The sequence below is a fragment of the Oncorhynchus kisutch genome, linkage group LG10 (assembly GCF_002021735.2).
Source record: "Oncorhynchus kisutch isolate 150728-3 linkage group LG10, Okis_V2, whole genome shotgun sequence".
Lineage (NCBI taxonomy): Eukaryota > Metazoa > Chordata > Actinopteri > Salmoniformes > Salmonidae > Oncorhynchus > Oncorhynchus kisutch.
In genome coordinates, this window is record NC_034183.2 from 21,632,299 (window position 1) to 21,644,559 (window position 12,261).

The 12,261-nt window shown below is 42.1% G+C and overlaps 1 protein-coding gene across 7 annotated transcripts in view; it reads left to right on the top strand.

The window, feature by feature from the left end:
* The first annotated feature begins 335 nt into the window (after positions 1–335).
* Positions 336–12,261, top strand: part of LOC109897913 (casein kinase I) — a 44,099-nt gene continuing 32,173 nt past the window's right edge. Inside the window, exons 1-3 of one of the 7 annotated variants that reach the window (XM_031833311.1) lie at positions 1,005–1,503; positions 1,838–1,912; positions 4,277–5,060. In XM_031833311.1, the coding sequence (XP_031689171.1) occupies positions 4,842–5,060 (219 nt within the window). In that variant the 5' untranslated portion in view covers positions 1,005–1,503; positions 1,838–1,912; positions 4,277–4,841. Of the gene's footprint in view, positions 748–1,002; positions 1,504–1,837; positions 1,913–4,276; positions 5,061–12,261 lie in introns of those variants that run through there. The other 6 variants (XM_031833312.1, XM_031833314.1, XM_031833310.1 and 3 more) reach the window with 6 other exon arrangements.

Here is a 12,261-nt window from a genome sequence, read left to right on the forward strand (position 1 = left end):
GATTTGCACTTTTCGCACCAAAGTGCATATATCTCTAGGAGACAGAACGCGCCTCCTTCCTGAGCGGTATGATGGTTGCGGGGTCCCATGGTGTTTATACTTGCATACTATTGTTTGTACAGATGAACATGGTACCTTCAGGCGTTTGGAAATTTCTCCCAAGGATGAACCAGACTTGTGGAGGTCTACAATATATTTTCTGCAGTCTTGGCTGTTTTCTTTTGATTTTCCCATGATGTCAAGCAAAAAGGCACAGAGTTTGAAGGTAGGCCTTGAAATACATCCACAGGTTCATCTCCAATTGACTCAAATGATGTCAATTAGCCCACAAAGCCATGACATCATTTTCTGGAATTGTCCAAGCTGTTTAAAGGCACAGTCAACTTGGTGTATGTAAACTTCTGACCCACTGGAATTGTGATACAGTGAATTTAATTATAAGTGAAGTAATCTGTCTGTAAACAATTGTTGGAAGAATGACTTGTGTCATCCACATAGTAGATGTCCTAACAGACTTGCCAAAACTAGTTTGTTAACAAGAAACTTGTGGAGTGGTTGAAAAATGAGTTTTAATGACTCCAACCTAAGTGTTTGTAAACCTCTGACTTCAAGTGTATTTGGCTGTTTTTGCTGCATAATGAAGATGAAGATGCATTTGGGAAAACTGTGCTGCCTTTTTATTTCATGCTATGTTGGCTGAGCTCCTATATCAAGCACCGGGAAACAGACTCCAACGTCTCAGAAGAAGTAAGGTATTTTCGTTTAGTCAGTCGCTTGTAAATAGCTGGATGGCTATAGAAATTAGCCCTGAATCACTATGAGTGGTGCGGTGCAGACCAGTTTAATGGAAGCATATAATAGCTCCCTGAAGCACAAGAAGTTTGAATGTTCGGACTTCTAAAGAGGCCGCATCTCTGTAAATGATGTAAACCAATCCAGACATCAGATTGCCCATAAATCTGATTTTAGCTGACTGGGGAGGAGGTGTAGGTCGTCAACTGGAGGCACTAAACTGTGGTTTTCAAGAGCTAATGGTTTCCTAGAAACAAGGGCTACTCAATTTGCCCCACTCTCACCTACTTTTATGTCTAGTGGTAGTGGGTTATATAGAAAGCACCCTCAAGACACCAAAGTTGTGCTATACCAAATAAATGCTGGTATATGCGTTACCAAATTACAGACCAGTATTTCAGTAAAGATCAACATTCGCATCTCCGTAAATTGTACGGCTGGAAACTGACTCAGCATCTACGCACGAATATTTCATGGTAGCTTGATCTGTAGTACGGATTTAGTCATATTCTCCAAGCGAGGTGCGCTAGTTAACCAGCGCGGATGGGAGAGGAAGAAGGTGACGCTGAATTATCGAACGCTTACTTAGTTATCGGCTGGGGAGGCTTAAATCGAGACAACAACATCAAGCCCTAGCTAGCGAGGGGCGAAGATATTACATCTCATAAATACGTGAACATGTTGATGCATCCACTTTGAACATAAAGGCAGGTAAATATGTTCTTTGTGTTGATACTATACACGTTTAAATAGGGGTGTTTTTTCCCCCCGAAGGCATTTACCCGTATATTAACTAGCTAACGTTAGCTAGCTAGCTGCAAATGGATTTCGGTTGTGAAGATTAAGGAGTTGCCCGCTGATATATTTGGGAACTGAATACAAACGCAGTTTTTTTGTTGTGAAATGCACTTTCTTTTACGTATGGCTACAAGCCTCGTATAATGTTATCTAGCTATGTCTGATAGCTATCTAACTATATTAGAAGGGTGTGTCTTGATTGATATGAAATGAAGGTTATGTAATTAATATTAGATGTTCTGCCCAGTTTTAGCTTGTTCTACTCGGCGCCATTAGCTTGCTTAGCTGTACGGGACTGATCGGTGTGTTTTGGGAGCAATCGGTAACGTTAAACGATGTTATTTTCAATTATTACCCGATGAGTATACTAACTAACACTTTTCATAGTTTACAAAGTGGTAACCTAGCGTAGAAAGACGACAAACTGTTGATAAGTCACTATCTCAGAGACTGTTGGCCACTTCCCAAATGACCTGCAGTGCTAGCAGCAGCTCAGCTGCGATACTAGTAGCTAGTTTGCAAGTCTGAAACGATTTGATACATTTTCCATGGTTGAAGCGACTCACGTTTTCACTGTCACGAAGTATTTCCGGAGTTGACAAGTAGAAAAATATTAAAACCACAGCTTGATTATAAGTATTGTCCTCTTCGTACAGGTAGAGGTTTTTATAGGTAGCTAGCTGATGCCTTTCCCACACAACTTGACAGCAGGTGCCGCCCATAGAACCGCTAGCACGGAGAGGACGAGAGTGAGCTAAATTAGCTCGCTACAGCAGTAGCTTGATGTGAGGCCTTCTTTAGCCAGTTGCCTTCGTCACAGAAGCTAGCTTTAGTTTGTCACTTTATGCTTACTTGTTAGCTAGCTAACTCATTAGACGCTATCGTCTAGTTGGTCTGTCACTGTTATCTAGCTAACGACTCAACTCTCTGGATATAAATTGAGAATAGCAGGTTAAGCCAGTAGCTAGCTAGTTAACAAGCAACATTGCGTAAAAATTCGTCTAGCAAACATGCCCAGAATTCATTGTCTATTTTCCTTGTCAAATGCCTACCAAAAGAGTTCAATGCAATGGTTCAATCACTATGTTGTCATTTGCAGCGATACTATTTATTTATAGCTAGCTAGTATCTTTAGCTATATTGCTTGAAGGATAACTATATTGTAAACAAAGACTCATAACACAACATGTTGTTGGCAACTTGTTAGGTGAAAACTGTGACAATATAATATTTGTTAACTGTTTGGTCATTACAGAGTGGTATTTAGTGACTAACGTTAGTCGTTGTAGTGTAATGTTCTGTTTCTGTGGCTTTTCAATTTCTCCAAGTAGATCGGATAGACTCATCAACACTGACTCAAATAGTTATTTTTACTTTCAGATTGAAATTTGGTTTCCCAATTCAAACTAGCCACACTTGCTACCCCACTCCAGACAAAACTCCCTCTTTTTAAAAATCTGTGTTTACATGACTGAGATGGAAGACGAATTTATTCTATTCTATTTCATAATTTGTGGTGGTGGATACAACTAAAGGGGCTTTCATTTCATTGATTGACCAGTGCAGTTACTGTACGTAGACAATGATTGAACACTTACTTATTGTTTCACTCTTTGCATAGGTGAAGAAACACACACATTCAGACATTTAGCCTATTCTACTCGTGCAAGTTAGCCTAGTTTATTCTACAACTACTGTAAGAAGCTTTCTGGGCATTGGGAAAGTTGTTTTACTTTCTTTTTCTTTACATCTAATACTTTTTCATAATTTGAATGATGATTAACATGGATATTATAGGTAAGCCATGTGGTTTCAGTTGAATGCATTCAGTTGTACAACTGACTAGGTATCCCCCTTTCCTCCCTCTATTTCAATGCATCTCCTTTACTCTATGATGTGAATCAGTTTCCCAAGCTACATGGATTAGGAGAGGCATTTTGGCAGTCATTGATAAGTTTAAGTTCGTTGCCTGAGGAAACCATAGCTGCCTGACAATATTGCTGGCATTACCTGCTCTCCACGAGTATCCACAACATCACAAGTCCCAAGGGGAGGAGAGGGAGGAAAGCTGGGCCTCAGGGTTATACAGAAACCTTCATGTATGCTATGAACTATTCAAATGCTACCAGTGAATACTGATATGATGATGAACTTGTACGAAGCTTAGGTTATGTAGCACACTACAGTTGAATTTGTCCATTCAAAAAGCCCTATGAATCAGTCACGGTTTAGCCTTTACAGCTAATAGGCAAGGACCACGTTTTGTCCAAAGCCATGGCCCTATAGTGTGTTTAGATGCAGGTCTTTTGGGCATTCACAGATGGTACAACATGGAAAGATGTGGTGTTCTCATCTTAAAACTCCATCTAGTATGTGATGTTTCCACCCGTATTGATTGTTTTATTGAATTCACTGCATGTGCTACTCTGAAAATGGATCCCATTTCTACTTCAGGCTGGAAATGTATGAAAGATGAGTAGCCTACTAACCTTTATAAGATCTTATCTCAGACTTGTTTGGAGATGTCATGCAGATTTCTCCAGTCGTTCAGGCTTATCATAAAAAAATACATGTAATTGATAACTGATCACTGCAAATGTGTTTTCAAAAGTATTTGGCAAGATGTTCCGTAATGGATTCGGTTACACCTAATGGCTAATTTAGTATGTGTTTGCATGTCTTTCAGATATCCAACTAAACCAAACAGGACTACTGCAGTACCTCATCATTGTTGACACTGCCTCCACCTTTGCCTCTTCTGCTGTGGCACTGGAACATGAAGAATGTCTGCTGTATTACCAAAGACTGACCAGAAGGAAGCAATGAGGGGCTTTGGGGGAAGTTGCCAAGCTGCGTTGTGGATCCAGTAGCTGGGATTCAGAGTGCTTGTTGTGTATGAGTGTGTGTTTGTGTGTGCGTGGGTGCTTGCTAGCACAACCTGCCCCTTTCAGGCAGGGACATGCTACTCTGATATTGGAGTTGGAGAAGAAAGGAGTCGACCTCCATAAACGAGGAGAAGAAGGAAGAGAAGAGCGCATGCAGTACAACATTGCCAGATATAAAAACTGTGTGTTTTGGCTGCAGTTTAACCCAGTGGAAGTGGCTTTTAATACACTGCACATTTCTATACAACACCTTTCCTCTGTCTTTGTATCGCCTCCCTCCCCCCCTAAGAGTCCTTGTTGTTTTGGTGCCTCTGTGATTTGCATGGCCGGGGAGTAATCGTGGAGAGGCCAGGGTATCACAAGCTTATGGATTTTGACAAGAAGGTGGGTAAGGGAGAGACGGAGGAAGGGAAAAATATGTCTAAGGCAGCTGGCAGCAGGACTGTCCGGGGTACAGGGACCAACTCTGGGGTTCTTATGGTTGGCCCAAACTTCCGTGTCGGGAAAAAAATCGGCTGTGGCAATTTTGGAGAGCTGCGGCTGGGGAAAAACCTCTACACCAACGAATATGTGGCCATCAAATTGGTAAGGCCAACATGCTTGACTAAACAGCATGGCTGTGATGTGTTTCTGTTTGGATGCACTCCTACATTAATCATCCTCACCACTATTTTTTGTAAATGATACCGTAGGTCTATATTTTGCCACCCTCTCCCATCTAACATTTCTCTTCACTACAACAACTAGTGCAGTTTGCCATTGGTTTTCGGCTTTGTGACAAATGTTTTAGTATTACTGTAGTTTGACCAAGGTAATTAAATCCAGTTTCCTAATAGCAGCAGAACACCCCATCCCTGATGACTTGGTGACCTTTAAGAGACAGGAAACATTTGAGTGCTGACAATGTTTCTTCCCCCAACAGGCAAATATTTACATATCTGTAGCTTGGACCCATGCACTGTTAATGAGTCAACCATGCTCCGTTTGTATTATATTAAAGAGAAGAAAGAAGAATCAACTGCCCAGGTCATGATATACTGTACACGTCATGACCTGGGAAGTTGATTCTTCTTCCTTCTCTTTAATATAATACAAACTGAGCCACACACAGCAGAGCTCTTGCCTTTTTAGCTCAAAAGTGAAATAGAAACTGAAGAGGTTGCAAGTCGAGATTTTAGTTCTGAAGCACGCAGAGGGTTGGTCTGGGAAACCACATGAAACGGCAAGGCTTGTTTATTTTCAGATTGGTGAAGGGAGGCCCAGACAGAAACTGAGCTTCCTCTGCAACATACTTAAGTTTCTGTTTTCCTCCTCCAGTCATGTGTCAGTCCTACACAGAGGATCAGTGTACGCTTGAATGTCACCATAAACACTGGTATCTGTGTTTTATTGGGGTCGTTTGAAGTTGCCAATTAGAAATCTCCTGGAAAAAGGCCTTGGTGTAACTCTGCACCTTACGAGAGAAGGTTGTCCTAGATAGCGTCTGAACGCTGCACTCGAGTGTGGGCTTGACGTCACTACCTACACAGCCACACTGGACGATGTATGATTGTCTTTACATTGGATCTCCCGGGGAGGTCATGATCTCTGACTAGGCACATTGCTTTCAATGAGGTTAGCAAACCCGTCAGAGGTTAGCACTGAATTTTAATCTCTACTCCTGAAGTCCTCTGTTATGCTGCTTCTCCTCTGTCTGTGAGGCATCCCATCAGTTTGGGTATTTTGGGGGTATTCTGCATAATGGCATTATTTCCGTGACATCACTGGATCTTTTGGCCCTGTTGCTCCTGGAGTATATTTTAAATGAACCAAAGAATTTGTTTCAATTGTAGTAGTTACTAGTTAACTACTCCCTCAACTCTCATAATTAGGGCAATGGCATGGTGCCCTGTTGATTTGATCTCATCAGCTAGCTAGCAACCTGGACCTGTTCAGCCAGGCAACACTTATAGGCATTACTGGGCATCTTAATTAACTAGGACTGACACAATTACCATATAACGGTGTTAGTGACAGTTCTGGATGAAGACCGCCATGAACATTTAATAACCGTCATAACCGTCCATCTTTTTCTTCTTCTGTGGAACGAATAGCACGCAGAAGACGGGACGGCCGGGCATTTGCGCCGTTGAATCCTTTTCTGCAATTAACTTGGACTCTAAACAACGGGATAACTTTATTGACCCTTGCTAAAACATGCAAGGTCTTGTAGCAAACAATGAATACAATGGGCTTGGGACCTTTAAACCCATTTTCTCACATCAGATAGCACGCGGCTGTCTTTACTGATCTGTCTGATAACACTTATGGGATAGCTAAAAATGCGTTTGGGTACAATATGCTGTCCTAACATTTGAAAATGTTACCAAGATCGGCCACTGAACCTCCTTTCATCCTCAAAACATGCGAGTTAAATCTTACCATAAACAATAGAACTGTAATATTGATGGGGTTTTTTCATTAGCAATTCTTCACTACCTAATTCTACATCTAGCTAAGTTGTTTTGTGGTGGTAGAATGAGAATCAGTATTTATGAAATTTGAAATGTGCATGAAAAGTAGCTAGATAGTGTCTGCCATCTGGCTGAGCCAATCAATCCATATGAAACGCAAGGCAGGGAGGGATGCTAACATCGACAGTACACACATTCAATGCTGAATACTCCCTCTAACTAGCTAGTGTAGTAAAGTTCTAGCTAATGCACAAATTAGTTTTCATTATTGATTGAGGCGGGGGTCGATAGTTACATATCGGGATATTATTTTTACGATTCATCGTTTTGGCTATAGCAATGTTTTTGTGCTACTTGGCTGCACCTGCCCCCAAAACTCCAGTATTTTTCCATCATAGCTTTTTCTCCATCTCCGTTTTAAATTGGGAGCCAATTTGCTTTCAGCACTTTTATTTCCATGACTGATCAAAGCCATGAGAAAACAAGTAATCTCCTGTCCCTCTGCAGCAGACATATGGTGAGCAATATGTTTGGAATAAAGAATCACAATAAAATCACATGATCGAATCGCAATGCATATCGTATTGCCACCAAAGTATTGTGTTCATTTCTTATCTTGAGGTCCCTGAATTTCCAGCCCTTGTTTTCATGATATCTTTTCTGCCTTTATTAGTGTGCAGATTTCTAGCATTACAGCACCACTCTTTGCGACATCGGGTTGGCCAAATGTTACAAAGTAGTGAGGCACAGTGCCAGCAGTCAGTCAGATACATGCCGATTTCTGAGTACAGTCCCCTAACTTTGGTGTCGTACAACTTAATCAACAAGCTGGTAGCTAGCTAGCATATATGGCCATTCAAACTAGTTTGCACTAGGCTGCTAGCTGTTGCAAGTTTGCTCAGCTGATCAAGCATGGTTAGCCAATGCGTCATAGCTACCGAGAGAGGAGTTATTTTTTGAATTAGGAACTAGTGTTAGGCGGATGAGCAAAATTTACATTTTTAGAGATGTTCTACAAGACAGATCGGTTGAGGGATGAGTGTTGCATAGGAGTGACGCCATCTGAAGTGAGACAACCCTGGCTATTTGACTGGTAAACCCGTGGGTACACTCGCAATGGCTGCCCGGTATTGTGATGCAATAATTTCCATGGTAATGTAGAAATCCATTCAAATGACGTTAGAATGTATTTTTTTGTAATGTCAGTTGAATCAACATTTCAAAGCAGATATTGTTGGGTACACTTCCTGCTTTTACTCCCTGCTTTGCTTCTAGGTCAAAAAAAATACAGGTTTAGACAATGTTGACCAGCACAGTCCCATTGTTGTGAAGAGTTATGGGATATTAGAATCCCTTGTTTTAAACTTTGTCATCTTCAACATAGCTTTGTTACTTTGAGTACACTTGCAATGGCCGCCAGTCCACCCATTATACCATCATTGACTTGAATGGGGACGCCCGTTCTTTTCATTCTATTTCTATGGCAGCACATGCGTTCAGGAGCAGAGTAAAAAATAATGTAAAATATTTTCTGCTTTAATCTTCGAACGGTTGGTTATTAAGCAGACCACGGTCATTTGGCTGACCACTTAGTCATCCAAAATTCCATGCCCGTCCCAACGCCACACTGTTGTGATTTAGGACTTCTAACCCCTTTTAAACATTACGTGAGCTACTGACTTCTAACCCCTTTTAAACATTACGTGATTTAGGACTTCTAACCCCTTTTTAAACATTACGTGATTTAGGACTTCTAACCCCTTTTAAACATTACGTGATTTAGGACTTCTAACCCCTTTTAAACATTACGTGATTTAGGACTTCTAACCCCTTTTAAACATTACGTGAGCTACTGACTTCTAACCCCTTTTAAACATTACGTGATTTAGGACTTCTAACCCCTTTTAAACATTACGTGATTTAGGACTCCTAACCCCTTTTAAACATTACGTGATTTAGGACTTCTAACCCCTTTTAAACATTACGTGATTTAGGACTTCTAACCCCTTTTAAACATTACGTGAGCTACGGACTTCTAACCCCTTTTAAACATTACGTGAGCTACTGACTTCTAACCCCTTTTAAACATTATGTGAGCTACTGACTTCTGGGATGTAACATTTTGGATGAATCTATTCCTACCTTGTCAGTTGGTACCAATGTGATTAACAGGGACTGAGCTAGAGCTATGTTTGTGAGACAAGGGTGGATCCCGAAGGGGCCCGGGGCTGCAAACAATCAAAGCTACACTAAAGTATGTGGACACCCCTTCAAATGAGTGGATTCAGTGACATTCAACGTGGTACCATCATAGGATGCCACCTTTCCAACAAGTCCGTTTGTCAAATTTCTGCTCTGCTAGAGCTTCCCCGGTCAACTGTAAGTTCTGTTATTGTGAAGTGAAAAGGTCTAGGAGCAACAATGGCTCGGCCACACAAGCTTACAGAACACAACCGCCGAGTGCTGAGGAGCGTAATAATCGCTTCATTGGTTGCAACACTCACTACCGAGTTCCAAACTGCCTCTGGAAGCAACGTCAGCATAAGAACTGTTCGTCAGGAGCTTCATGAAATGGGTTTCCATGGCCGAGCAGCCGCACACAAGCCTAAGATCACCATGCGCCATGCCAAGTGTCAGCTGGAGTGGTGTAAAACTCACCCCCATTGGACTCTGGAGCAGTAGCGTGATGAATTACGCTTTACCATCTGGTAGTCCGACGGACAAATCTGGGTTTGGCGGATGCCAGGAGAACGCTACCTGCCTCAATTCTTAGTGCCAACTAAAGTTTGGATGAGGAATAATAATGGTCTGGGGCTGTTTTTCATGGTCCAGTGAAGGGAAACTAACGCTACAGCATACAATGACGTGCTTCCAACTTTGTGGCAACAGTTTGGGGAAGGCCCTTTCCTGTTTCAGCATGACAATGCCCCTTTTGTACAAAGTGAGGTCCATACAGAAATGGTTTGTTGAGATCAGTGTGGAAGAACTTGACTGGCCTGCACAGGGCCCTGACCTCAACACCATCAAACACCTTTGGGATGAATTGGAACGCCAACTGCGAGCCAGGCCTAATCGCCCAACATCAGTGCCCGACCTCATTAATGCTGTTGTGGCTGAGTGGATGCAAATCCCCGCAGCGATGTTCCAACATCTAGTGGAAAGCCTTCGTGGAAGAGTGGAGGCTGTTATAGCAGCAAAGGGGTACCTACTCGACAAGCAGGTGTCCACATAGTGTATCTTTGAAAAGCTGAGACTCCCACGAGCATGTGTATTATGTTTTGCTTTATGACGCTCACAATCTACACCAGTGGTTAGAAGGTAAGGGGTTTTACATAGAAGAGCATAGGAAATCCCAGGACCGTGTCTATAATACTGTAATAAGCTCACATAGTTGCTGTCAAACTCCACACAGTTGTCACTGACTAGTGGGATATTAATTTCCCACTAAGCAAGCAATTTATGTACTTACAGCATTCATCTAAATTAATTATCAGGTTTTTGCTTTGGTGGACCTTTTAGTATTTGTCAATAAAACTCATGAATGCAACTGTTTTATTTCATATTGTTTCTGCTAGTAGCGCTGGTTGTCCTGAAAATAAAATTGTAAAACACTTAGTTGGGAGGTTAAATATAAGGGCTGGACATGCAGATAGATGAAAAGCAGATTTTTGCTGGGATCCCGAGACTGATTGGGTTAACACTGCCAGGAATATGTTGTTTTCTCCTGTCAAATGTAGACTTTTATGTGCTGCTGGTTTGACTTGTGTCTTCTCCTCTGAGGCCCTGACCTCAGTTTGGGCATGAGTGGCGAGTGCTGCTTTAACTCTGCTGGCTGACCTCCAGTCTAGTGCAGCTGCCCACAGGTTTGTGCCTTCACCTCCCTGGTCACTCACTCAGGCAGGCCCTGGATACCCAGTGAACATTACAGCCCAGTCTAATATGGTTCCTGTATTGTCAGGATTAATTCGCCTCTGTTCGTTATGGACTGACAAGTGTCTTGTGTATTTTCTCTGCCTCGTACCAAGTTGCACGAGCAGGGTGCGTGCTATTGGGCGACGCCTGCACCTGGGACAAAGGTGAAGGCCAGTGTCACCCTTCCCAGACTTGTGAGAACAGAAAGATACGTATTAGTCACAGCCCTCTGTCAGAGTATCTGGAACTGCACTGCACGTTCATGGACAGAAGGGAAAAAAAGCAGAGCGAAAAATTGCTGAGCGCTGAAAGGTCGTCTTTGTTAGCCAGGCTTGTCCACACACAGTGGTCTAGTCTTTGGTTCAGCTGTGCGCTCTCTCACACTGACAAACCCCTCAGTGATGGAAGCAGGAGCCCGCTCCTGTAAGTACACTGCAGGCTTACACACTGGGGGGGGGATCCCGAGCGTTAAAGAAACAAATTCTAACAGCTTTACGATAATGGCAGCTCATAATTCCCATTCAAGCCATTTACTTGAAATATAGCCATACCATTTTTCCTCTGCTCTCCCGTGGACTAGGGACCTGGCAGTCAAGGTCATCAATGCCCTGGTGCCCCCTCAATAACCCCGCCGTGGATGTAGAGATGAGGGACCCCTGCTCCCTGTCACGCACGCACACTCGTGCTTTGGGCGAGGACAGTAAATTGAAATCGGCTTCTATCCTTCCATAAGGAGTGGTAGTTGGTCTTTCATTTCTCTCCGTCATGTACAGTCATTTATTGACAGCTGGAGGTACGGTGGATGGGGGTTGTTAAACGTACCACCTATGAGGCTTACACAGCGTTGTGTTCTACTACACAGCGTTGTGTTCTACTACACAGCGTTGTGCAGTGGGGGAAAAGTACTAAATTGTCATACTTGAGTAAAAGTTAGTATATCTCAATAGAAAATGACTCAAGTGAAAGTCACCCAGTAAAATACTACTTGAAAAAAAGACAAAATATTTTGGTTTAAAATATACTTATCAAAAGTAAATGGAATTGCTAAAATGTACTTAAGTATCAAAAGTATAAACCTTTTCAAATTCCTTATTTAGCAAACCAGACAGTTTTTTTTTACGAGTAGCCAGGGGCACACTCTAACACTCCGACATAATTTACAAATGAAGCGTTTGTGTTTGGTGAGTCTGCCAGATCAGAGGCAGTAGGGATGACCAGGGATGTTCTCTTGATAAGTGTGCGTGTTACTTGGTCCACTTTCCTGTCAAAATGCAATGAGTACTTTTGGGTGTCAGGGAAAATGTATGGAGTAAAAAATATATTTTCTTTAGGAATGTAGTAGAGTAACAGCAAAAGTTGTCAAAAATATAAATAGTAAAGTACAGATACCCCCCAAAAAACTACTCAAGTAGTACTTTAAA